General features: G+C 34.8%; 3 protein-coding genes across 6 annotated transcripts; all 3 read left to right on the top strand.

The window, feature by feature from the left end:
• The first annotated feature begins 5,497 nt into the window (after positions 1 to 5,497).
• On the top strand, positions 5,498 to 9,524 carry LOC114731671 (UDP-glucose 4-epimerase GEPI48). The gene is made up of 9 exons (XM_028918892.1): positions 5,498 to 5,761; positions 6,635 to 6,684; positions 6,801 to 6,936; positions 7,513 to 7,614; positions 7,776 to 8,003; positions 8,127 to 8,205; positions 8,436 to 8,518; positions 8,907 to 8,998; positions 9,124 to 9,524. Exons 1-9 carry the CDS (start codon positions 5,576 to 5,578, stop codon positions 9,215 to 9,217), a joined length of 1,050 nt encoding a protein of 349 aa, XP_028774725.1. The 5' UTR covers positions 5,498 to 5,575; the 3' UTR covers positions 9,218 to 9,524.
• Positions 9,525 to 11,511: 1,987 nt separating this feature from the next.
• Positions 11,512 to 18,694, top strand: LOC114731685 (dynamin-related protein 5A). Its single transcript, XM_028918918.1, has 16 exons — positions 11,512 to 11,824; positions 13,075 to 13,138; positions 13,228 to 13,335; positions 13,556 to 13,657; positions 13,789 to 13,839; positions 13,955 to 14,016; positions 14,181 to 14,271; positions 14,715 to 14,779; positions 15,195 to 15,389; positions 15,505 to 15,624; positions 15,945 to 16,015; positions 16,129 to 16,354; positions 17,064 to 17,114; positions 17,678 to 17,906; positions 18,026 to 18,165; positions 18,338 to 18,694. Exons 1-16 carry the CDS (start codon positions 11,696 to 11,698, stop codon positions 18,464 to 18,466), a joined length of 1,833 nt encoding a protein of 610 aa, XP_028774751.1. The 5' UTR covers positions 11,512 to 11,695; the 3' UTR covers positions 18,467 to 18,694.
• Positions 18,695 to 20,672: 1,978 nt separating this feature from the next.
• LOC114731672 (GDSL esterase/lipase At4g10955) lies at positions 20,673 to 23,762 on the top strand. Of its 4 annotated transcripts, none has more exons than XM_028918895.1 (4): positions 20,673 to 20,847; positions 21,201 to 21,284; positions 21,884 to 21,998; positions 22,403 to 23,762. In XM_028918895.1, the coding sequence occupies exons 3-4, from the start codon at positions 21,937 to 21,939 to the stop codon at positions 23,385 to 23,387; spliced, it is 1,047 nt and encodes a 348-aa protein (XP_028774728.1). In that variant the 5' UTR covers positions 20,673 to 20,847; positions 21,201 to 21,284; positions 21,884 to 21,936; the 3' UTR covers positions 23,388 to 23,762. The 4 variants fall into 4 exon arrangements, with proteins under 4 accessions (XP_028774728.1, XP_028774727.1, XP_028774726.1 ...); XM_028918894.1 differs by having other exon boundaries at positions 21,201 to 21,309; XM_028918893.1 differs by lacking the exon at positions 21,201 to 21,284.
• Positions 23,763 to 27,261: the final 3,499 nt, after the last annotated feature.

Raw genomic sequence — 27,261 nt, 5'->3', positions numbered from 1 at the left:
AAAAAGTAAATTCTCACAATGGGCAGGTTATTTCAATAATAGCATCACCCTTACATTTGAATAAGGTCTCAAATTTAAATTTTATATTGATAGTTTGCATATTGTAGTATATTTTTTAAAAAATTTAAAATGATTAATAAATAGCTTTTCAAGCGTTATTTATAGAGTAACAAGTAAATGTGTAAAATTTTTTTGTCCCCATATATATTAAACATGTTTTTTTTTTATTTCAATTTATATAAAATTATTTATAAGTACTTATGATCGTGATTTTAAATGGGCTTTCATCACACTTAATTAGGACCATGCACAGTGCTTATTTTAAACTTAATTTGTGATACAATTTGACCATCAACAAACTATACAAGTCTCACCCTAGTCTTTATACATTAATTTCATAACAGTTATACCTCCAACTGTTAAAGCTTCAGTTCTAAATCGATCATTTTTATCTACATTTTTAATTAAATTTAATATTATTGGTCTTTATAGTTTGATGGATAAATTTGGTTTTAGTCCCTGCATTCATACATACTTATTCCAAGTCAAGTATAGAAAAATCAAAATCATTCAAAATAAAGAAGTCGTTTGTTAAATTCATACGGAAAAAAAATATAAAACTATCAAGACCAAATAAAACCAACAATTTAAAATTTATAATGATCAAATTAAAATCGATCAAACTATAATTACTAATATTTTATTTCAATAAAACTTTAGATATTTATATATATATATCAATATATATAGAGAGAGAGAGAGAGAGAGGAAAAAAGGTGGAATGCAGTTCCTGAAAATTCAGGAAGCGATTGATGACGCATAGAAGGCTGGGTGAAGAAGACAACACGAGACAGGCGGCTTTTGACCGAACAGGGCACGAAAAACGCCGTGATATGTATCTCTCCAGACGCGGCACGCTTATTATATTAAAAAGTCATTACTTTTTTCTGACCAAAGCACCCTCACAAAGTTACGGAGACAATTATGGAAGAGTCTTCGCATTCTACCATCCAATCTTTGAGAGGAGTGCGCCCACGGCTATCGAATTCTTTATGTATACCTGTTTAGTGTTTGCATTATATACAATTATTAGTCTTAAATGCCTAAGCAGTTTTCTGCTTAGATAATTTCTCTTTGGTTGAGCGATGAGGGCTCATCCTCCCTTAACAAGTGTCGAGGGTTCGATCCTTGTCTTGAGCATGGAAAAGTTTTAAAACCCGGCCAGTCCCACCCATCGAGATGCCTCAAGCCAGCGAAGGGATTAGTCACCAGGTCCGCCAGTGGATACTCTGATGTTTCATAAAAAAAACTTTCTCTTCTTAAAAGTTTTCTTACACATTCACACATATTTAAATTCAAGATTTGGTACTAGATCAATACCTATTGGTAAAATTATTCTTACTCAAACCAAAAAGAATTATTCTTATTTAAATATGAACATTGAGTTTGTGCAAATGCAAAACACGTTTGAAAAAAAAAAATCTAATTTAGGCGTAAATGTGTTTGAATCTCACTTCATATTGTTGCATATCAATCGGATACTATATACTTTTCTGATCCTAAATATAAGACCCATATATTTAGAACCGAGAGAGTATTATTTTAGACTTTTTTTGTTATATTTCAAGAAAATCGATCCTAAAAAATAATTGCTGCTGCGTTGATTGAAAAAACTATTTTTAACATGAACTTAAAATTCGCAAGTTTATAAATACGAATTTGAATAAAAATCGAATGTAGAATTAAATCTAATGTATTAAAAAGTACAATATTTTCCTCGAACAATCCAGATTTCACACGGCTAAACAAGCATCAAACCAAGCTAACTCCAAAACCGAGTGAAGCCAACGTTGCCTTGAACTAGCAGGTAAAAAATTGCCAAACCAAGTAATTTGATTCGATTTAATTTTTTTTTTCGGTGATCTTCTTCTGTTCTGATGATTCTTATCCACATCAGTCTCTGCGATGTTATCCCTTTTTTTCCCCCTTTACCCCTTGTTTGGGTTGAGAGAAAATTAGGAGGAGAGAAAACTAGAGAGGGAAAAATGAGGAGAAATAAGTTTTCTCTTGCATGGATAGGAGAGAAAATATAGGAGGAAAGAAAAATGGAAGAGAAAATAAGGTGGGCCCCATGCCTCATTTTCTCTCCATATATGGAGAGATTTAGGAAGGAAAACAAGACTTTCATGATTGCCCCTCATCTCTCTTTCTCTCCATATTTATTTTCTTTTATTATATTTAAAAAGTTATTCACTTTTTTTCATCTTAAAACAATATTTTTATTAAATAATTTGGTTTTAAAATATAATAATATGAAGATATATACAAACCAAATAACTTGATTTTAAATTATTTGATGATGCTAATGTTAGTATAATTTTTTTATTGTAATACTTAATTTAATTTAATTGTAAATACGATATATTTTGATAATAGACATTTTAGTCATTTAGATATATGCTAATTTTCTCTCATCTATCCAAACAAGATGGATGATCATAACTTTCTTTCATTTTTTCCTTTTCTCTATTTTTTCTCCTCTCATTTTTTTCTCTCTCAACTTTTCTTCATATCCAAACAAAGCATTAAAGTAAAATTATTTTTTATTTTAAGAAAAGAGACTCGAGAATAGCTTATAACATCCTCATAAAAACACTTGTAATTTCTTAGGCAAATCTCAAAATCGGTGCATTACATAAATTCTATATTTTATATTAATCAAAGATTAAATTGCCTTACTTGACCTTACTAACACTGGGAAAAAAAAAATCTTCGGCATGATTACCGATCCGAAAATAATTGACTTTACAGTGTGAAAAAATCATGTTAAGATTCCAAGGCTAGTATTATATTTCTTAGTCTTTTATGAGAGAGCACATGCGTCTAAAATTAAATACGTCGAATCGGGGATTATTAATTAATATATTCTATAATTATGATGAGTCACGTTACTTTAATCTTAAAACAGAAAGATTGTGGAATAAATTTGATAAATCAGTAACGCTTGATAATAACAATCCTGACGCATCGTTCAATAACATATCATTTAAAAAAAAAAAGAATCAAATAATCAGGAACTGTATTATTTTAAAATTTTTAAATAAGTATAAATGGAAAGAATCAAGAATGATTCCATGCTGAAAGTATTTGTAATTAAAGATTAATTTAATTAATGAAAGGGTGGCCAATGCCCAATAGACACCGTTCGTTATTCGCATTTTATAATAACCGCAGAGCTAACAAACAAAACTTACACCCGATATTTGTTTTCTTGTTTCTAATAACCCAATCATTAAATTGGGATTTGCATCACATAATTCACGAAGTTGTGCTCTGGTGATCTCAAGTCCATGCTATTACCCTACTCCTCGACTCGTGGCACTCTACCAAACCACAAATGGAGTAACGGTTTCGCAGTGGAGAATTCGAGAGTCGACTAGTAAGTACTATGACAGTAACTGATTGGCTATTATTTTACGCCACCGTGCAATGGCAAAAATGGTTCGTTTTTCATTTTTTCTTTTCTTTTTTGATATAGCCAAAAGTTCATCTTTCTTTTGACTGAAACAAAAAATGCGGGAGGTTTAGGCTGCTAATATATAATAAAGGCGAATAAATTAAGATTTAAAAATTACATTTTCGAAGTGAAAAATGAAAAATGCTTAAAAATATAATAATTATACTCGTAATTTTAATAAAAGCAAATAAATATAAAAATGATGCTTACATTAATATAATAATTTGTGTAAAAATAAAAAGAATTTGCAAATGCAATTTAAGTATCATAGCGGGAGATGGTTAAATGCATAAATTTCTTTTAAAAAATTGAAGCATATATAAATAGCGTTTTTGAAATTTTCGTTATGACTTAATTTTCAGGACCCGGAAATAGTTCCCTTTTTTCTTGGAATTGATCATACTGTTAATATTTTACTAAATTCTAATTCAGTTACAAAAAAAAGGTGATGGTTAAAATCAAATAGAGAGAATCCCAATTAAATCCAGACGAATACCTAAATTTAGATTTAGGCCTACACTTTTAGCAAATTCCTAATTAGGCCATGAGACCTAATTAGGGATTTTTGAATGTTGTTAGATCACCAAAATGCCCTTCTTCAATTAAAAAGAAAACTGATTAATATACCTCTCCCGAATAATTTCTCATTTCTTATGATTTTTTTTAGACAAAAAACATATAAGTAATTTTACAATGTTTGAAATTTGTATATATAACTTATACTATTAAAAATATTTTAATAAAACATGTTAAATTACAAATATAAGTAAAATTATAAATATTTTTATTTTCAGTTCTTGTAATTTACGTTAGTTTTATTTATTTAAACAATATTGGATCCAACTGAAAATGTAAATGATTACGATTTAATATTAAATTTTTATTATGATTAAAATATTTTAAAATTTTAAAATAAATATTTACAACCTGAAAAGAAAAATATTGAAAATATTTATTTAAAGATTACATATATTATAATTTGAAATGTTTTATGAAAATATTTTGAAGATTTTAGTTATATTACAAAATTTCAAACACTAAAAAATTAATTATATTTTTTTGTCTAAATATTAATAATAAGAGATGATGAAACACTTTAGAGGGATAAAATAATCAATTTTCATTTTTAACTAAAGAGGGGCATTATAGTTACTTAATAATATTCAGCAATTCCTAATTAGGTCTTATGTCCTAATTAAGAATTTGTTAAAAGTGTAGGTCTCAATTTAATTTTAAGTATTTCAGCAGGATTTAATTAGGATTTTTCCAATCAAATATGTCTTTTTTATGTTTCTTTGGCACCCCAAAAAAATGTTTGTGTGTTTTAGTATTTATGCAATATCAAAAGAGTCTCTTTGTTGATAAAATAACATATTTTTTGTATCAGATAAAACAATATACTTGGACGTAATCTTAAATTCAAGTAATCTATCATTGAAATATCAGAAAGTACTAATTTCTCCGGAACTTACTCTCGAAGAAAATTATTATGTGCCTTTTGCGGAATAAATAATGCTTATCTACGAAGAAATTATTAACAGAATATAAACAATAAACAAATGTGACGGAACGATGCAGAATGAATAAATAAATCCTAATACTAAATGGTCACATAGCGTCCTAAAGGTCTGGTCCTTATGAGAGAGACCAGGGAATGGGCAATTAAAACCGAATTAGCGTAATGACAGTGATTGGGGTCTAAGCAATTTCGGGAAAAGAGAGAAAGAGAGTTCCAGCGCCATATGCGAAGCGGACACACTGGAAATCCACGTGGCTGATCTGTTGCCCTCCCCCATTAAATATTCCCGAAAGCGTTAAATTTCAATTTCAATTAAAGTTATTTCTTTTTTTATAATTTTATTTATCTTTCACCTTTATGAACGTGTCACATAATTCTCGCCTTCTCCGAATGAAGATGTGCTCGCGCGTCTTCAGCTTCGCCACCTATATATAACTTCCCCTCTCTTCCCGGCTCCTCTTGTGATTTCAAAGCCTTCATTCATTCTTTTCCTCTCTGCATTGGCCCTTTCTTCTTTCTGTCGCAGTTCACCTTCTATTATGGCGACCCAGAATGTTCTCGTCACCGGCGGTGCCGGTTACATCGGCAGCCATACTGTTCTTCAGCTCTTGCTCGGCGGCTATAAGGTCGTTGTAGTCGACAATCTTGACAATTCTTCTGAAATTGCCATCCATAGAGTCAGGGAACTCGCCGCTGAATTCGAGGATAATCTCTCCTTTCACAAGGTTTCTATCTTTCTTGTTTACTTACGCGCTTTTGCTTGATTTCCTTGCATGGGCTTCTTTACATCCTGTGCTTTTTACTTATGCACTAAGGCTGATTCTTTCAGGCTTAATGCTTGATTTAGGTCTTCCGGTTCACGCTTCTTGCTGTAATTTGAATGTTGGGATTGAATTTGATTAAATTGGCTCAATTGGGTGTTGCGTTGTGATTGCCGCTAGTCCAAAAGCCAAAAGTTTTGTGCTTTAGTTCTTTCCATTACTGATTCAGAGATGTCGGCTGTTCGATATTATATTTTCCCTACGGTTTCTGGCTTTATCAGTTCGTAGTGCTTTTTGATCTGTTGCGAGTCTGGAGGGGGAATCGCTCCTTCCGGTTCTGGATCCAAGCTTGTTTTATGGCGTTTTTTATTGCGACTAAACTAATTTAAATAGGCACACTTTTGATAATTTTCTTCTCTCGGACCCAATTTGTTGACTTCGTCAACTATGCAATTATCTGAAGTTTGGCCGAGTTTTAAACTGACTGGCGCTAACCTTTTCTCTTTTCTCTTTTCCTTTTCCTTTTCCTCTTTTTTGACAAAACAAACCTTGCTTTTACATTTAGGCCACATTTGGTCTGTTCAATAACTTATTATACTTAAGTGGTTGTGAATTAATGAATGCTAATAGTAATTTTTCCCTATAAAAACGTCAGCTCAAATGAGTCTACTGTCAATTGCAGTTGCATAAAATAGTCTGACAGTGTTAAACATGAACAACATGCAGTTAAATTGCTTAATTTCATATCTTATTGTCCAAACGACGTCTTGCATGTCTTATATTTCAATGTGAATTTTTGACCTATTGCTACTGTTGCTTATTTTTTGCCCATTGTAGGTAGACCTCCGGGACAGAACTGCTCTTGAGAAAATTTTTTCTTCCACACAGTAAGTATTAGTGATTGTGACATAAGATTTTGTTCAAAATGATTATTTTGGTAATGTTTGTTTATACTTTCACTCCATCGCCACTAGTTGTTTATGATCTCTAACTTTCTTTTTAGATTTGATGCTGTTATACATTTTGCTGGCCTGAAAGCTGTTGGAGAAAGTGTGCAGAAACCATTACTCTACTATGACAACAACTTGATTGGTACAATTACTCTTCTAGAAGTAATGGCTGCCCATAATTGCAAGAAGGTAATTTTACGTCCATTTTTATTGGTTGACTTTGTGGTGTTTTTCAATTGTTTTTCTTTACAAAATTCTATCTTATTGCTAAATATAAAAGCTGTTGACTTAGTTGCAACTGCTAATTTTTATCTTGTTTCTACTGCATGCTCCCTCCGATTGGTCGTATTGGTATGCAGTACAAATACTTGATTATGTATGAATATTTAAATTTCGATGCCATGTCATGATATCTCCAGTTTGCTGCAACCATATTGAATTGTGTGTGGATGTCGCTTCTTCTCGCTATGGAAAGAGGTAAATCTGAAATGAAGTTGTTCTACTGGTCATTGAATAGGTTGAATACGTGAATCTGAAAAAATAGTGTTAAACTATCAAGTCATTCAGTTACTACTCACTGATGCATAGGTCAAGCAGAAGAGAGTGTCACCAAGCTATTCTGGGATGAAGTTTTGATTGCACTTCTTTTAATCGCCTGCTTGTCTTGCAACCTTATTGTCTTGCGCTCGTGTGAGATTGCTTATATATTGTGCAGTCTGATGATTAGACTAAAGTACTGAACACCTATTTCTGAATATATTGCAGCTTGTATTCTCATCTTCAGCTACTGTATACGGTTGGCCAAAGGTGGTTCCATGTACAGAAGAGTTCCCTCTCTCTGCAATGAACCCATATGGGAGAACCAAGGTATGAGTAAGAAACTGTTATTTTTATATTTTTTTGGGAATTGAAACTGGGAATAAAGACTTCATGTCTTTCACAATGTTTTTTTTAGTGTTTTGGTGACTAAATCATAGACGCTTGTGTTGTAAACTAGTAATGAGATCTGATAAAGTTTCTGTTTTCAGCTTATCATCGAGGATATTTGCCGGGACATTTACGGTGCAGATCCTGAATGGAAATTGATATTGTTGAGATACTTCAACCCTGTTGGTGCACATCAGAGCGGCAATATTGGTGAGGATCCTCGTGGAATTCCAAATAATCTCATGCCATTTGTTCAGCAAGTAGCTGTTGGCAGACGCCCTGCACTGACTGTTTTTGGGAATGATTATAATACTGTTGACGGCACTGGTGTATGTTCTGACTCTGTTGTCTAGTCACTGATGGCACTTATTGTTTTCCTTTTCTGATAATGGATCTGATTCTTCACGTCTTCATAGAGTATCTAAGAGAATGAATGTTTTCTTACTTCTCAGGTTCGTGATTACATTCATGTTGTTGATTTAGCTGATGGGCATATTGCTGCCCTGCGTAAACTAAAGGATCCTGATATAGGTATTACTCCAAAATTATGTCTTCTTATAATTGGTTCTATTCAGATTGTCATTTCTCTTGCGGCAGCAATAATGTTAAATTCTGTAGGCGAATGGTATATTATATTGCCCTCTCTTTATCTTTTACGGTTTGGGGCTATAAAATATCATCAGCCACAGAATTTCAGTACCCTAATTTTTTTTTTCCAGCAAGTACCCTAATTAATAATTAAATTTCTGTGCTTCATACAGGCTGTGAGGTGTATAACTTGGGAACAGGAAAGGGAACTTCAGTTTTGGAGATGGTTAGAGCTTTCGAAAAAGCCTCTGGAAAGGTAGTATACTAATAGTTATGTTACTTATATTTTGTTTTTGAAGTCACTGTAACCCTTGCTGTCAATTTTTTTTATTTTTAAAACCATTTTTTTCCTGTATTCATGGTCTATTTTTTATCTTGCTGAGAAATTAATGCTGCATGCCACAGGCTCAGCATAGCTGCTTTCTCAGTTTCTGAATTCTTTTCTGAATTCTTTTTGCATTTTATGTCCCAAAATAGTTTATGTATACAAAATAATCCTTAGTCTCTTCATGCTCTTTTGGCCAATTCAATTTCATGTTTTTAAGTATGACCAGGAAAAGTTTTTTGCTCCATCTCTGAAACTTAAAGCATCTCAAACCTTCTTATTCTATATCATTAATCTGTGTAATTATTTTGTTATCCAGAAAATTCCTCTTGTCATGGCTGGCCGAAGACCTGGTGATGCTGAAATTGTTTACGCTTCTACAGAGAAAGCAGAAAGGGAACTAAAATGGAAGTAAGTTTTGATTACATATTAAATAAATACTAGTATTTTTTGGATGTTTCCCTTTCCTTATATAGAACTGATCATTAAGATTTGCTTCATTTATTCAAATTCTTACAGCGTTGATTTCCTTGCAGGGCAAAATATGGCATTGAAGAGATGTGTCGTGATCAATGGAATTGGGCCAGCAAAAATCCTTTTGGTTATGAACCTCAGGAGTCCGCCAATTAACTTAGTTGCATACATATTATTTGTTTTCTCTTTTGTGAATCCAGTCACATCATAGGCGATATGAATTTAGGAATCCCTTAGTTCTTTTATTTTTAATTTAAAGTCAGCATATTCATATTGTTTCTAGTTACATGAAAAATAAAGTAGTAGCTCACTGTAATTAAGGCTTCTCTAGGTTCCTTTTTACAGGCGTCATAGTGAGGTAGTCATATTATAGAAACATGACAGCATATCCTGTCCTGTGTATCTAAACTATACAACTTTATATATAGAATATGACTAACAACTTCATACTGTTACATTGCCATGACCAATGTTCAAGTTAGAACTCTGTACTCGCCTTTTACTTTACCTTCACTTTTCTTTTTGTTGTTTCTTCCACTGACGATTCCCTCCCCCAGCAACAATATGAGCATCTCATGTAAATTGTTCTTCAACATCGTCTGGATATACGATGATGCAAAATCAAGGACAAGAGATTAGAGCATCGATTCCGATACTTGTGAGGCTCTAATATTCAGCAAATTCCAATGCTTGGAAAGCCGTACGTATTATTGCCCTGGTCAAAATAATTCAATAGTTATATTAACACGGAGCCCAAACTTAATACTTAGCCCAACTTTGGGGGCAATTGAACCCAACATTTATAAAAGTTCGATGTCAATGCGAGCAGCTCAATCGCAAAACCAAGATTTGTTTTCCAATTTGCAGCAAAAAACACAAGATTTGTTTTCCAATGGACATTCCAACCCACAAATGTGATCAGTCTGAAAAGCCCAAAAGGAAATCCTACAAGCACAAGCTTTTGGTTTCCTTCATCCCCATCGCGTGACCCCCCCTTTTTATATTGTATGCCATAAAAATAAAATCTTCTGATTTTTAAAGCAAAGGCTGCGAGAACCAATTCTCCAGAGGTAGGTATACTAGAAAGTTTACATATCAATCTCTGAGAGTGATTGATGCTCTTGGACTGAACCAATGGGTTTGGATTTAACAGAAAGGGTTAGTTTTTCCTAATACAGCGAATCAATGTTTAAATTCATATTTGAGAGACATGTCAATATTTAGTTTCCGACAATATCTTGAGTAAAATTGTGAGGATAAAAAAATTTTTAGACTGAAAAACACAAGTTTGAACCACTAAGATCCTGTTTAGAATTATGATTAAAATCACTTATAAGCACATTTTATATAAATCGAGATAAAACTTTTTTTATTTATTTATTTTGTATTTCATAAATCACGATTAAAAAAATTACTTATAAATTATTCCAAACAAATCTTAAGAAGTTTCTTGGATTTGGAGGGTTTAGGAATTGCAATTCGCTTCATTGGGCCGCGGAGCACCATCCAAGGTCCTCTGACTTCCTAATCTTCTGTGAACAAGTCATATGCCTTGTGTTTTTAGTAAAGTGTCCTTTTAAAGTTTTAAGACGCTAACCTTAAATGATATTTCTTGCATGAAATTAAAAAGGTAAAGGCGCACTTGAAAGAAAAACTCATTTTAAATCCAAACAGGAATACTATCCGTTACAAAAAAAGAGGGTGCAGGCATTACTTAATGAATCTAAGAAAAAATAGTGTGAAATAGTCAAATTACAGTGTTAAAGATTTAAGATTTGAACCTTACATTCGGAAGAAAAAAAAAAGATTTAAGATTTGAGGAGTGTTTGGATATCAATAAAAATGCTTTTTAAAAGTATTTTTTCATAAATTGAGATAAATTTCTTTACATATTTACTTCATATATTATATTATCACTTCTAAAATTATAATTTGGTTTTTATCCAAAAATCCCTTTGTCTCACCAAAAGTAAAAAAATTGAAGCCAAGTTGGAGCAAGCTAAAAGAGAATCAAAATTTAGCATGTCACAAGACTCTGTTCTTTGTTTGGACAGCAAAAGCGCGCCGGCACTGCAGTACCTTCAGTAATTTCGTTCTTTCCTGTGGTGGTGTTGATCTAACCTGTATTTGCAATTTGTAGATAAAACATTAAAAATCGAGCTGGTGTTAAATTGTTGATTTTTTTAATTAACAGATAAGCACTAATCACCTAAAATTACAACGGCCTAATGTAACTTCTAAGCCGTTGGCAAAAAAGGGGAGAAAAAAGCCCTTCTAAGCGCACCGGCTAATCAGCTTAAGCTAGGCAGGCAAGGGCGCAAAAAAAAAAAAAAAAAAAAGACACGGCAACGGAAATCTCGCGAGTTGAAAACTCGAAGAACGGGAGAGAAGTAATAATGACCCGTCCTTCAATTCAAGTTTAAAAAGGTTAAGCGAGTCTTCCCCAGCACAGCGGGCTGGCTGTGGTTGGGTCCCGTCGGTTCAAAACATTTCAATAGTGATACGCGCTCTCTTCCTTCAAACCCACACAGCCTTAGCTTTCTCTCTCCCTGTATCTCTCTCTCGTCCGCAGATCTCTATCAGTTTGGTGATTACTTCGTCAGATCCGAGCTCCACATCTCTCCGACTATTCCAATGGAGAATCTAATTTCTTTGGTTAACAAAATCCAGAGAGCTTGTACTGCCTTAGGTGATCACGGCGAAGGTAGTGCTCTGCCTACTCTATGGGATGCACTCCCCGCTATTGCTGTTGTCGGCGGTCAGGTTGGCTTGATTCCACTGTTTTTGTTCCGCTCTTGTTATCTTTCGTTTGATCTGACCTTATGTCCTGATGGCGTTGAATCAAGATTAAGTTCCTCTTGGATTGAATATCTTTTTCTTTTTTGGTGACATATATTGTTCTATAGCTAGTCATTCATGTATATTCACTTGTTGGTTTGGCTCTTCGTTGTTTGGCCAAATCTTGTGAGGATCGTGATGTTAAGTTACGGCCTATCTGATGGTCAAGCTTGATTGAATACCTGGGTATTTTAATTTGAATTTTAGATCAGTGTTAAATTTATGACAATCATTTGAGTGCGGCGATCTTATTTCTTCTGTAGCCGCATAATTTGTGAGAGAAGGATCCCAGCTTTACATTGGGAGGGAGCGGTAATCTTATTCCCTCGTTAGCGGCAAGCCGGTGTTTGTAAGATTGAAGTTACACTGGCATCCCTTAGCTCATTTCTCGTTCTCTTATGGCTTTTTTGTTTGGCTCCCCCCGGGGGGGGGGGGGGATGCGGCAAGAAAACCACTATCAGCCATTGCATGAAAGATACTAGTCCCAATTTCTAACCATCTAGCATGTTCAAAATGGCAATGTATCCATACTTAGTTTTGTTCAAATACTTGCCATTTCCTTCGCACTTTCTCGTTCTTCTGCCTACCCGTTTTTCACCCAACTAAGCATATCCAAAGGGCAGGCAAAACTTTAATAAAGAGCATCTCCTGGTATAGGATTATCGATTTCACATTAGCTCAATGAGAGACATGGTACTCCCATTTATAGTGGAGGATCTTCCTGTTGGTTTGCTTCTTGATAAACTTGAAAGAGTAAATACCGGTAGGAACTTCCCAAGATAGTGCCTGTAGTTTACCATTGCTGTTGCTAAATGAATATTAGTATTTTATTAACTAGCGGAACCAGAAGACCTTGGATTCTGCCGGGCATGTGATATAGTGCTGTTTGACATGACACGTTAACAGATTTGTTTCTTTGCATTGACCATCTTTCTTGTCTGATTGAATTCTTCATCGAAGTAATTCACGAGTTCAACATGATTTTCAGTTAGTAGGTGCATCTGTTATGTTATTAGTAGGAAGACATACATTTTTCCCTTTTTCGTTGACCAAAAATACATTTTTTCTTTTCGTATATTGGTTTGTGTATCTTTTATGTTGTTAAGGAATTATGCTTTCCTTATATGTGGATATATACTGCCTTGGTTAATCATGTTCATCATATCTTCTCTTAGAGTTCTGGAAAGTCTTCAGTATTGGAGAGCATTGTTGGCAAGGATTTCTTACCCCGTGGATCAGGTAAATATGGCAGTAACATTTGGCTATGCCTTTTACTATAACTAGTCCTTGTAAATATGAGAAAGTTAATGTATGAATGACACTTTCAGGGATTGTTACCCGGCGACCTCTTGTCTTGCAGCTTCACAAGGCCGAGGAAGGCAGCAGAGAGTATGCAGAGTTTCTGCATCTCCCAAGGAAAAGGTTCACTGATTTTGGTAAAGTCCTCGGTCTCAAGTTTGATTTTTCTGTCATTACTTTAGTATGGTGCTTTGCTATACTGTTTTGGCTTTTGATAAGTCTGTCTTCAGGTTTGCTAGTTTGAATTATTAAACCTCATTTCAGCATTTAGAGCTCAGAATGATATTGTTAACACCACAAACTTATTTGCACAAATTTGTGCGTTTCTCCATATTATTAATGATCTAATTTATGTAGGTGCTGTGAGAAAGGAGATTCAAGATGAAACTGATAGAGAGACTGGACGAACCAAACAAATTTCGAGTGTCCCAATTCATCTTAGTATATATTCTCCAAATGGTGCGTTTGAATTTCATTATTCTTTATACCCTATGATCTTCTAGTCAGAACACCTATAATATTGCATGAGATTTTTGTTGTTGCACTTCTTTACTGGCTTTAAAATTTTGTGACGTATTGGACCTTTGCAGTTGTTAATTTGACGCTTATTGATCTTCCTGGACTTACGAAGGTAGCTGTAGGTAAGCAACAGATTGACATGTATTTGTCGTCCATGGTTTTCCTGCAACTACGTGGGAATTGTTCAAGTTTTATAATGAAGAATGTGATACTCACTCAGGGTTGTCTGTTATGCAGAGGGTCAACCTGATAGTATTGTACAGGACATTGAGAATATGGTTCGATCCTACATTGAAAAGGTGCTATGCAGTCTAATGTTTCTAATATGAAATATCTTGGTCATAGAACAAGCTTTGCAAGGAACCATATAACACTTTACTTTCTTAACATGAATTATGTGTTTTTTATATGATAGTATCCTGCAATTAACTTTTTAAATTAAATTCCTATTGTTAATTTGCAGCCAAATTGTTTAATTTTGGCCATATCACCAGCCAATCAAGATCTTGCTACATCTGATGCAATTAAGATTTCCCGTGAAGTGGACCCTACAGGTAATTTTAATGGTTTTTCCCCATATGGTTTTATTACTCTTCTTATTTTGCTCATTTGATGAGTTTGTTCACTGCTCTCTAAGAAACGAATGTGAATTCTACCGTGATTCTAAATTGCTAACTGTTTTTTTTTGTTTTTTGGCCTGGTACAATGATGACATTGAGATTTGAACTTAAGACCTTGAGTGTACCCAATGATGCGCTAGGCCTCATGCTTCATTTAAATAAGTTTCCCCCCAAATGGAGGGCTGGTCCTTTATAATTTACAAAATTTAGGCCCAAAGCCTGAACCATGGTTGGTCTAATCTTTATGCAATTTTTCCCCTTGCTATAACCGCCATCCCACTTATAGTGGCTTATAAGTGAGAGCAAGTTGATTGAATAAATTGAAGTAAGTACTCTAGTGGTGTTCTAATCCTCGGTTTATTAATTACATTTTCCAGGGGAGAGGACATTTGGTGTTTTGACTAAGATTGATCTTATGGATAAGGGTACTGATGCTGTTGATGTGAGTATACTACTTATTAAATCTACTTGAACAACTTTTAATGCCTTATTGAATTGGTTATATTTCATTCTACTGTTACGTATGCTGGAAACTATGGCAAGAGACTAAAAATTCTCGTAGTTCTGTTATTGGCTTTACTACTTCCCACTTTTGAGAATAGCCATCATTTAATGGATATGCTGGCAGAAATTTAGTGATTTGTAAATACAAAACTATTGTTTATTTGTTTGACAATATATATATTTTAGAAAATATAAGCACAAATATTTTTGTCATAAATGTTCTGCTGTTCCTGGGAGTGTAAAGTTTCTTAATTTCCTTTCTGCACAGTCAGAAGGGCAAAACACAAAGCTTTGGCTCATAGTGATGTTGCAAAATCCGGTTACTTTAGACATATTTTTTCTGATTGCTTCAGATATTGGAGGGGAAATCATACAGGATGAAGTATCCTTGGATTGGTGTTGTGAATCGATCCCAAGCAGATATAAACAAGAATGTTGACATGATTGCTGCTAGGCGCAGAGAACGTGAGTACTTTGCTAATTCCCCTGAGTATAAGCACCTTGCTCACAGAATGGGTTCTGAGCATCTAGCGAAGATGCTATCAAAGGTAGCCAAAAAATCCTTCACCAATTAATATTTGCTAAATATCTATTTTTGTTCATTGCATGCAATTGTTACAGTACTGATTTCTAATAATTAATTCATAATTCTGAATGCTTCAGCATTTGGAGACTGTCATCAAGTCCAAAATTCCAGGCATTCAATCTCTGATTAACAAAACAGTTGCTGAACTTGAAGCTGAATTGAGTCGTTTAGGGAAACCTATAGCTGCTGATGCCGGGGTAAGTTCTTCTCTTTAATGTTCAGTTAGTGTAGGACAAGTGTTATCCCGCTAGTTGGGGAATGCTCAATTAATCTAATGTTGTAAATTCATCTATCCCCAGACACGTGCATTTTATAAGACTGTAGTGCTGAAAAAAGAGATTGCTTCTCTGTCCAACTTCTGTTTCTGTATTTCATGCCAAGAAAACAAACTTCTGTTATGTTACTACTGTCTGAGTTCATCTGCGTGTGCAATCATTTGTTGTTGTTGTTGTTGGTCCCCCCCCCCCCCCCACTTCTCCCGCCATCATTTTCTAATGACTAATGTCAATGAATGCAGGGTAAGTTGTATGCAATCATGGAAATATGCCGTTCATTTGATCAGATATTCAAAGAACACCTTGATGGCGTGTATGTCCTACATTTTTTCATCTTTTATGGTTTAGTGCCCTTTACCGTACCTTTCACTCTAACCTTTGTGCTGTATTTGTTTTATTAATAATTTTGTGAATCCCCTCCTACAGGCGACCCGGAGGTGATAAAATCTATCATGTCTTTGATAATCAGCTCCCTGCTGCTTTAAAGAGGTTGCAGTTTGACAAGCAGCTTTCAATGGAAAACATACGGAAACTTATTACTGAAGCTGATGGGTACCAGCCACATTTAATAGCCCCTGAGCAAGGATACCGTCGTCTAATTGAGTCTTCTCTAATTACTATCAGGGGCCCTGCTGAGGCAGCTGTTGATGCGGTATGTTTGAATCAAGGAAAGGCTGCACTATTGGTTAACAGACTTATTAGTCAATGACCCTGTCGCTAGTCCATCCCCCCCCCCCCCCCCCAAAAAAAAAAAAAGAGGCCGGTATTGAAACTTCTTTGTTATAGAGCATGGCCTCTTTATTGATAAAAAGCCTTGGCAAAGGAGGCCCGCCTTAGGTGACCCTTCTTGGGGATATGAGAGCTAGGGGATCCTAATACTTGTAGGTTTAATTCCTACCCTATCCTTTTCTGAAGTGTCAGAGTTTCTAGGAGCTTGTGTCTCTTTTGTAAACCAAAAACAGAAGTTCAACCTTGATGTTAAAAGCCTATTATGTACTCCTCCGGTCCTAATTATAAGACCCAATTGACTTATTTGAGGAGATTAAGGAAGTAAGTTAAGTTAGTTATTTATAATAAATAAATGTTGTCATTCCTAAAATATCCTTGTTAATTAAGTATATTGGCTAAAACTATCATTATTAGAAGGATTATCTTGGAAAAAATGCATAAATATAAGAGATAAAATGGATTGGGGTCTTATAATTAGGACCAAATAAAAAGTCAAATTGGGTCTTATAATAAGGACCGGAGGAGTATTTAGTAGTTGATATGTTTTCACTCACTACTTAAAGCCTTGACTTTTCTAGTTTGCTTATTATACATGCTCAATTGATTTATCACTTTGCATTGTTTACCTTCAGGTTCATTCCCTACTGAAGGACCTGGTTCACAAATCTATTAACGAGACTGTGGTATGTTTTCTGTCTATACTAAGGTTCATTGTTTCCTCTGTAATTCGTGCTGTGACTTTACTTGTATGCTTCTTGGTTTTCGGGTTTGTCTTATTTAATCTGAGTAAGGGTTTATTCTGCACTACCACGAAAAATAAATGGCTTGTACTATTTTAAGTATAAAAATGCAGATTTTCAGGACTTCTTTGTGCCTGAGGTTAAGTGATGGATGCTAAAATATACATTAAGATCTATTTCAATGTCTTTGTGGGTTTCTAAGAATTGTTGTCAAGATTTGCTTGAGCCTATTGATATTTGCTATTATTATTTCAGAAAAATTTGTTCCAGAACTCAATACCTCACATTATGCATTTGAGCATAACCTACCAAAATCCTGCCTTTCCATTTCATTTGCCTTCAGCTTCCTCAGAGGAGTTTGAAATTATTTATTATGAAATAATGCTGTATAATATTTTTTTTAATTTGTTTTTAGAGTCAAATCGTGTATAAACTTTTCCCCTCCAACTTGTTCAATCGAAATGATTCGTTTCTGCTTACAAGGTGTTGATTTATTTGAATTTCAGGATTTGAAGCAATATCCTGGTCTTCGGGTTGAGGTGGGAAATGCAGCAATTGAATCGCTAGAAAGAATGAGGGAGGAGAGCAAAAAAGCAACACTGCAGCTAGTTGATATGGAGTGTGGCTATCTGACGGTTGATTTCTTTAGGAAACTCCCTCAAGATGTTGACAAGGGTGGCAATCCTACACATTCAATTTTTGATAGATATAATGATTCATATCTTAGGCGAATTGGTAAGTCTTGTTAGACTCGGAACATTTTGATTTTAATCACCTAGCTTGATCTAGTATCTCCTTCCTCTCAGTAAAATGCGCTAAATTATTTATCATTTATTCTCTCCTCGCATAAACAGGTACAACAGTTTTGTCTTACGTCAACATGGTCTGTGCTAGTCTGCGACATTCAATTCCCAAGTCCGTTGTCTATTGCCAGGTGCGAGAGGCAAAGCGAAGCCTACTTGATCATTTCTTCACTGAGCTAGGCAAAATGGAGGTGAGAATAAATCCGTCTCTCGAATTTTACGGCGGGTGTTATTCAAAATAGGGTTTATCTTTTCCTTTCCCTTTTTACCCCTGTCGGGCAGTTGGTTTCATGTTTTTCATTCGGTTTCTTTTATATTTGCCAAAAACAAAAATGTTCATACCTGCTTTAATGAACTTGGCAGCAAAAGCGTTTGTCGTCTTTGCTAAATGAGGATCCTGCAATTATGGAACGGCGTAGTGCCCTTGGAAAGAGGTTGGAGCTATACAGAAGTGCACAAGCTGAAATAGATGCGGTTGCTTGGTCTAAGTAGATGGGAATTGTGTGCATTGCGTTTATACATGGAGAGACTCTACCATATAACACGTTTGTTGAGCGTGTAATTTTTTGTTGTATTTAGAGTGCATCTTCTACTTATTAAAGATGTACTTTCGTCTCTTATTCTCACTATAGAACTGACGTTTTATTTTAAGGCTTATATATGTACATCATTTTCTTTTACTGCGTGTCTTCACTTCGTCGACAAAATTCTTTTCAACCACCTTTCTTTTGTCAATGTATGATTGGCGCAAGCATTTTATGTGCGCGTAAAGTCCAAGAGAGAGCCCTTTTGGATAGGAAGGAATTTATTGATGTTACAATTCACAAACTTCCTAAAGTGACGAGATTACATCAAAATGAATTGTGACGTGGTAATTTTCTTTCGAATTCTGAGGTTAAAATAAATGATATTAAACTAAACTTGGATTTTTTCCCCCCTGATCAAAATCTAATGCCGGCATCGGGTTTGACGCAAATTCCTTTACCCCTTGCTGCTGAACATTTTCAAGCGATTGGAAATTAGAGGCACAATCCGAATCTCACAGCAGCACAATGAAAAAATTAAAATCAAAGAGTAAATCCAAGAAGATGATTAGATTAAATATAGAATTCTATCTTAAAATGGAACAATGAGAAGGAGAAGAATGGGACGATAGGGGTCGATGAAACTGGCTTGACAGAGAAGACAAAGAGGCATCGCCAGTGGGGAAGATGAAATGGAACATGATTATGACTCCTCTGGTTAGGAGCATGGAACCCAAGTCCATCGAATTTGATGGAAGTGGGTTCCGCTGAGAATTGGATTCCAGCTATCTAATGGACCAAATTAATAGTTCCAGTTCCAATTCCCCAGCCCAGGTTTCGTGGTCCAACGGGGGCATGAGCATTTTCTTTTTTGGAACGTGGATCTCTCTGGACTTAGATTCTCTCCGCTAACCTTTTTATCCTCTTTCCCTCCACTATCCTTTTTTTCCCTTCACAACTATTGAATCAAAACTCTAATAGTTCAAATTTAATATTTTATAACATTTCATAAAAATAAATATTATTATAAAAAAAATGGATAAATAAATTTAAGGAAAAATTCCAAAAAAAATCCTTGGAATATAGGAAATTCCAAATTGGGTCATGGAATTTCGAAAATGACAGAAAGGGTCAGTGACCCAATCTGTCATTTGTGAAATTAAGACGAATTGACAATTTTATCCTTGACTAAGCAAAAGTGAGTAGTTATTTTCTAAAAAAATCTAGATAACGCTTACACTGTTCTAGTGATTACAAGATTAGTTGTAGTTAATAATAAGGTACCTGACTTTGAAAAAGTGAGTAGTTATTCTCTACACAAATCTAGGTAATGCTTACATTGTTTTAGTGATTACAAAATTAGTTGTAGTTAATAACAAGACACCTGACTATGAAAAAGTGAGTAGTTATTCGCTACACGAATCTAGATAACACCTAAAACCTTATAGTGATTCCTTAAATCATTGTAGTGAATGAATACAAATAAGGGCAAAGTTGTTAATTCCTCTTGATTTTACAAATGACAAATTGGGTCACTGACCCTTTTTGTCATTTTCGAAATTCCAGGACCAAATCTAGAATTTCCTATATTCCAAGGATCTTTTTAGAATTTTCTCTAAATTTAAACTGTTAAAATCTAATCTGAGTAGTTCATAGTTACAGACTTTTATTATAGAGCAAATTTTTTTTAATTTTTTTATTATAGTTGTGAACTGTTCATACTAGATTTTAACAGTTTAAATTTATTTATTTTTCTAATGATATTATTTTTATAAGATGTTAAATCTAGACTATTGGAATTTTGATCTAATAGTTGTGAAAAAAAAGGAGGATAGTAGAGAGAATTCAAATCCGATCTTTTTCTCACGTAGAGGCCTGTAATAGTTTATAAATAGTTTTTTAATATAATATAAGCATGTCGAATTATTGAATCAACTCAGAGAATTTTGTTTTACCAACTCATTGAGTCAACGGTTCGGGTAAACGACGGCGTATTTCCGTTCTACAGTAACAAACAAAACTCTCTTGTTTTTACCTTGAAACAAAGTAACCAACAAAACTGATGCGCGGTTGCGGAATCACCCCAACTTTAGCATACGACATCGTCACGCTTATCTCTACTCTCCATAAATTGCATTGATCACGCCAAGTTGGCTCCCTGGTTCTGAAAGCAACCTGAGTGGGGGGTCGGTGGAGGTCAGCCCCGGTGACGTTCTCGGCGTTTGCTGGAGCCATTCACTTACTCCCCATTTTAATGTTTCTCTTGGATCCTCATTATTTGCGCTTTGGTGTTCTGCTTCCTATCTGTCACCTGTGATCTTCGTTTCCATCATCACCATTTCCCTTGAGGTATATTCTTCGCTCTGATTCCAAACGCTTTACAGATCTCATCCCATGTCTTTCATTTCCTTCTGTGATTTGAATTTCTGTTAGCAGCATTCATCCAATAAGCTTTGTATGTTTATCCAGAGATTGATCGAATCTAAGGGGTCTTTCATTGTGCGAAATTTTGAATTTGTTTTTGGGTATGATTTCGGCGCATCCAGATGGAGCGAGAATATTTTTTTGCGTTTGCTTTTTCATGTTGTTCTCTTAGTTCGAATCCGGAAATGAGCTTTCTTTTCTCAAACTTGTTTTGGTTCGCTGTTTATTTTCGTTGATGCGTTGACGATTTATGTGACAGTTGCTTTTCCGCATCTGAGGAACCTCGTAACGGACTATTGAACAATACATGCGTTTGAGTTAAATATGCCATATGTTTTGAAGAGAAGGAGAAAATTAATATTGTAATATATCGTGCTTAAGAACAGAATATGATGCAAACTATTAGTTTAAGCTCTTTAATGTATTAAAATCGTAGTTCCTGATTGTTTTCCCCGTTTTATTAAGTTTGACAACAAATCTGTCTTACCAACCTACTCGGCGCTGCGAGACGAAATAGCCATGCAGGTTGGACTTATCATTATGCTTGTGACATACAGCTGATAAGCTGTTCTTTGTCTTTTTATCATCAGCAAAAGTACTTTGGTTCCTTTGTTAATTATGCTTGTGACTCCATACCAACGTTTTTAAGCTTCAAAAGGGTGTCGATGATCATGGAAGGTAATCCAATCATTCTCAAACATGTTTCCATGCCATAGACTAGAGCATAAATAATCCGGGGTTATGACTCTTTCTGTTCACAACACAAAAAATATGAAAAATTTTACTATATGAAATGTTTGATCGGCGGTGATGCCAAATCTTTTTTTTTTTTTTTTTTTGCCTTTCAATTTTTGTTAGAAATTTCATGATTTGTCCGCCCTGCATAGATACGCTGACAATTGATTGACTCCTGATGATTTCCGCGTTGATCCATTTCTTTCCTTTTTGACTTCTGTGACAGGAGTTGTAAAGATAGCGAAGGGGAAGACAGCCAGAGAAAAAGTATAGGGTGTAATGGTCTCTGAGAGGGAGCGTTTTGACCTCTCGGGGCCCTTACATCTTACTTTTGTTGACTGGTAAAGCCTTGTTTATTTTTGGGGCCGAGTAAAGCCTATTAGATTTTCACCCCCTCACCCCCAACTGTAAATATATATTTCTGTGTGCGCTTGGATTATCTTGTTTCCTCGTCGTGTATAGCATGTGAATATAAGTTATTGATTAAGCAGGACTATGAACGCAACCTAGCATAAAGCCACGTCCAAATATCTGCAACTTTATTGAATTTTTTTTTCCCAAGAACATTTTTTATCTTGAGGTATTCAGGAATATAATTAGATTGTTCTTGGACGTGGTGCTTCAGCTGAGTAACGAAACTTGCTGACTGATAGCTTTGAATCTTGATGAATGTTTAACATTTTTTTTTTCTGTATTTTGTGATAGAATATATTTATGATACAAAATAAAAGGATATCTTTCGCAGGGGTAATGCATATCATCGAATGTCAGTAGCTGCGAGTTTAGTCCAAGGTGTTTACATACTAGAAAGGGACCGGCAAGAAAATCGTGTAGGACCTAATGCCCTTGCGCCTCCTTGGTGGACTTTCTTCCACTTTCAGTTGTTTCGTCCATTGATAGATGACGTTGATAAGTCCATCTTTGGAGCCATTTATGAATTCAAGCCTCCTCCCTCTTCTAAGGGTAATGACACTGTAAATATTAGTCCACGATATGTGATTGCATTTCGAGGCACTATACCAAGGGGAGATTCAGTTTACCGTGATATCCAATTGGATATGCACTTTGTCCGTAATGGACTCCATCAGACATCTCGATCTGACATTGCTGTCCAAGCTGCTCGAAACATGGTAGCCGCTGTAGGTGATTCAAATATCTGGTTAGCTGGTCACTCATTGGGATCTGCCCTGGCAATGCTTACTGGGAAAAGAATGGCCAAGAGTGGCATGTTTATTCAATCTTTTCTTTTCAACCCACCTTTTGTTTCTGCTCCAATTGAGAGAATCAAAAATAAAAACTTGAAACTTGGGATTCGAGTCGCCAGCAGTGTGATAACAGCCGGACTCACCCTTGCCATGAAGGCTAGGCAGAAAAAGGAAGTGTCCTTGGATGATCACTTGGGTCCATTTCCTGCTTTGTCTTCCTGGGTCCCCTGTCTATTTGTGAATCCATCTGATCATATCTGTTCAGAGTACATTGGATATTTTGAACACAGGAAGACGATGGAGGAGATTGGTATAGGCGGTATCGAAAGGTTAGCGACTCAAAATTCAATCGGCGATCTGTTGATGAGTGCTTTTGGGAAGGAATCAGAAGCCGCACACCTCATTCCTTCAGCTTCTTTGACAGTAAATGTAACTCCTGTTCAGGATTTCAGAGCAGCTCATGGCATTCATCAGTGGTGGAAACCTTGTTTAAGTCTCGAACACAAGCTCTACAAATATAAGTAGCTCTAGTTATTTGTCCTTTTCTTTTTTTTTAATGTTTATTTGGCGCTGCCGCTTTTAGTTTTCCATGTGAATGTCTGTGTAGTTTGAGCAATGTGTATGTATGTATGATTGAACTGCATTTCTTCTGTAAATAGAAGCATTGGCGGTTCATGTATCTTTACTGATTGGTAAGGCTCTCCTCGTGTTTGGTGGACTTTGAAGTGGAGTGGAGGAGAAGGAGATGGCATATGGAGACACAAATCCTACGTCTGGTATGCTTGAAAATTATTCCTTCTACCATTCCTTTCCCATGGGGCGAGGCCAAACCATTCCATAGGCGGGGTGAAGGAATGGTACTGTAGATCAAGGAATAAACAGTGAAATGTCTTATTTGCGCCTGTTGTCTCCGGTTTTCATCGTACAGTGGCACAAATGGAGAATCAAATTAAACAACAGAAAAAGCAGTTCGATGCATTAATTCCAATAAATGGAGTGAGTTCAAATTAAGTCAAATTTCCAAAATTTTAAATCTGGATATTGAAAGAGATAGAAAGATGATGGTTGCGAGAACAGGAAAAATATGAAGCAGATCGGGGGGGGGGAAAAAAAATCTTTGTAGATATGTAACCGCGTAGATCCGAACATTTTGGTGTAAAGAGTTTGGAGAAGTGAGAACCTGCATCTGCGAACAAAGACGATGGATGAAGTTTCGAACTTGCATTTGAAGTATCCATTAGCATTCAATGTGAAAATGGGCAACACGTGTGCTGGTCAGCTGGTGTTTTATTTTTACTTCTTATTGTGCTGGAGCGGACTAATTTGACTTTTAATTTAATTTTAAATATAAAATTGTAACACTTTGTTTTTATATTTATTTATTTTTTTCTAAGTTAGTCTTTTATTTGTTACATATTTTAAATGTTTTATCAAATATTAAAATTAATATATTTGATTAATAAAAATAATTTAGAAAAGACAATATTTATTTATTATAAATAACTAATTTAACAAACTTTCTTAATCTATTTAGAGCCGGTTTGGGAGGGTTTAAAAAATCTTTTATAAGCACGTTTCATGTAAGTTGAGACAAAACTCTTTTAACATATTTGTCTCGTATTCTGCAAATCATTATTACAAAACTACTTATAAACTATTTATAAACTGTTCTAAACAAGCTCTCAAATTAGTTAACTTGAGAATAAAGATCGGAGGTAGTATTAGGAGAAAATATTAAAATAACATTTGTTATTGGCGTCCCGACCGAACAAATGGCTTATGGCTAAGATGAGAATATTCATTATTGCTCTGCCAAAAAAAAAAAAGTAAAATAAAAATTTACATTATTTTCTTTTAACGATGATTTTCCAATTGAACTTTATGTCCTTTTATTCTTGTCATATTCCCATTTTACCAAACATAAAAAAATTATTTTATAAAAAAATATTTTTAGTTCTTAATATAAAAGTTAATTTGATATTTATTTTGATTATAAATATAAAACTCTAATCTATTTTATCTTATTTATTTTTTTTCAAAGTAGTACTTATAGTAGTTGCACATATTAAAAATTCTATCAAATGATAATTCTAGTTAATACACATGATTAGCAATGATATTTTAGGAAAGATAATATTTATTCATTATAAATAACTGATTTAACAAATTTTCTTAATCTACTCAAATTAGTCAATTAGCTCTTATATTAAAAATCGAAGGCAGTACTAGACAATGTATTAGTTATTAAGCCATAGTACTATTATTATTCTTGTTCCTATTTGTACTCAAATACTCCTCTAACTACATTTATAATCTTAAATTCTATTAACTCTACCTTAAAATATAAAAACTTTCCAATCTTATCTATGTTTAATATATACATTTTTTTAAAAAAATAACTACCTATAATATAATAAATAAAAATAAAATAGTATATTCATACTAAAAATTAAATAAGATAACTTATAAATAAGATAAAAAAACATTTTCTTCCTGCGTCTAGGAGGATATGAGTAATCATTTTCCATCCTTTTTTTTTTTTTGGTCCTATGCATTTATCTGAATCCGTACTAGTGCTGCATTAGGTGTCAATTCTCCCAGATTTATGTTCTTTTCTCCCGTCTATTGCTTGTACTTTATTATTCATTGTAATACTGATTCATCAGATGTGCTGTCATGTAGCGCTTGTATGTTACTATATAATTGGATTCCCAAAAGCACTTTTTTCTTCCTGGGTCAGATGATTCCCAAAAGCACTTAAACTCACTCCTTTTGAAGGATTTTACCTGCGTTTTAAACAAGCTCATACTCATTTCAGTTTAACCATGGATAAGCATCAAAAGTGGTCAAAGAATAGTCTCTCATAAAAATATTTACAGGCAAGATTGTAACTTGGATCACAAAACGAAATCCCAGAAACTGAAAAAACCACATCGGCATCCCAAACAGGCTTATAAACTGAAGTATGGACAGTGAAATCATAAGATCCTGAGGATGAGACCTTCAAAAGAAGTCACATAATAGAGCAGACGGTCTCGGGCGTGTAAAAGGGATGGAGCTGACGTGGCGGTGGCGCCTGAGGGAAAGACATTACCGGAGTCTCATAGAACGATTGGTAGCAACGATAAGGATCTGTGTCCCCAAAATGCAAGTTTCCGTGGTGGTTGAATCCATCTCTGTAACTTAACGGAGCCCTCGCCACATATTCATCGTAGCGATAGCGCTCTGGCCTTCCGTACAGGTACGGGTAATAGCCATTATGGAATTGGTACGGCTGCCCATACTCATACCCGTATCCATACCCGTTATTAAAAGGTCCGTAGTACCCGTAACCACCGCTACCGCCACCACTGTTGCCATAAAAAGCTTCTTTCTTTCTTGCCTCTGCTTTCTTCTTGGACGCTTTCTCTCGTTTTCTCTGATCCGAATGAGATGCCTTCTACATAGCCAGAAATACAAAAAGAAAACAAAACTAATTTAGAAAGCAGATAGACTTACATTCCTCTGATCTTAAATGTAGAACTCATCTTATAGTATAATTTATACGGGTCTTATATCTAGGATCGAGGAGCATTACACAACCAGAAAAAAAAATTCAATAATTTGATAACTCAGTAACATGAAAGCTTCCCCATCTTAAACATCTAATCCAAAAAAGAAGAGAAGGAAGAAGAAGGACATTCTCAATCAACAAGGACAAAATGTAATATGTGTTTATGTAGCTATTAGTCAAAAAGTCCCTTCTGTGGCTCAAGTGGTGACTACTTTACAAGAAAGGGGAGAAACATCTAATCCAAAAAAGAAGAGAAGGAAGAAGAAGGAGAAGACAAGAAAATGACAGAGTTGTTTTAGGGAATGAACCTTATTGGGGCAGGGCTCCATGGGACTAAGGAGAATGTTGAGTGTATTTTAGCTTCAGCTTGAGAGGCTCTGCTTGGCTCTAAGATGGTGTGATCTTCTGTTAGGTTTATAGGCAGCAGCCAAGATCTCACAAACCGGAATTTTCTTTTTTTGGTGAAACACAAATCGGAATTTATTTGTACGTTTTTATGTTTTGGCCATAAGTTTAGGGACTCTGTTTTGGGAAAATATTGGAATGCATATTTGATGAGATATGGCTTCACAAACCAAATCAATCAAATTGAGGTTTTCCTTTTATAACCCTAGCGTGATTATGCAAGTTTCCTTTTTATATTGGGCATTTTCTAAAATTTTGACTTTGGGCTTTAGGTTTCATTTTTTTTTTAAATGCACAGATTTCCTTTCATCAAAAATAATTTTGCTCACCAACGGGGGTTGGTCCGAGTGGTAAGCGGCTCGGTTCCGCTTAAGTGAGGTCTCGAGTTCGATTCCTCATGGATGCAGAAAACCCCCGCTGGGAGACTCACCCACCATACCC

The sequence above is a fragment of the Neltuma alba genome, unplaced genomic scaffold (assembly GCF_004799145.2).
Source record: "Neltuma alba isolate B1F8T4 unplaced genomic scaffold, ASM479914v2 tig00012841_pilon, whole genome shotgun sequence".
NCBI classification, from domain to species: domain Eukaryota; kingdom Viridiplantae; phylum Streptophyta; class Magnoliopsida; order Fabales; family Fabaceae; genus Neltuma; species Neltuma alba.
The sequence above is the reverse complement of the archived record's forward strand: the minus strand, read 5'-3'. Positions and strand labels throughout refer to the sequence as shown.

Excerpts from the sequence above, each read along its gene's own strand:
- LOC114731685 (XM_028918918.1), top strand. The coding sequence starts at position 11,696 with ATGGAGAATCTAATTTCTTTGGTTAACAAAATCCAGAGAGCTTGTACT. Across the intron at positions 14,017-14,180 it reads TTCGATCCTACATTGAAAAG|CCAAATTGTTTAATTTTGGC; the intron begins GTGCTATGCAGT and ends GTTAATTTGCAG. Across the intron at positions 18,166-18,337 it reads CTGAGCTAGGCAAAATGGAG|CAAAAGCGTTTGTCGTCTTT; the intron begins GTGAGAATAAAT and ends TGAACTTGGCAG.
- LOC114731672 (XM_028918893.1), top strand. The coding sequence starts at position 21,937 with ATGGTCTCTGAGAGGGAGCGTTTTGACCTCTCGGGGCCCTTACATCTT. Across the intron at positions 21,999-22,402 it reads CATCTTACTTTTGTTGACTG|GGGTAATGCATATCATCGAA; the intron begins GTAAAGCCTTGT and ends TATCTTTCGCAG.
- LOC114731671 (XM_028918892.1), top strand. The coding sequence starts at position 5,576 with ATGGCGACCCAGAATGTTCTCGTCACCGGCGGTGCCGGTTACATCGGC. Across the intron at positions 5,762-6,634 it reads ATAATCTCTCCTTTCACAAG|GTAGACCTCCGGGACAGAAC; the intron begins GTTTCTATCTTT and ends TGCCCATTGTAG. Across the intron at positions 8,206-8,435 it reads ACTAAAGGATCCTGATATAG|GCTGTGAGGTGTATAACTTG; the intron begins GTATTACTCCAA and ends TGCTTCATACAG.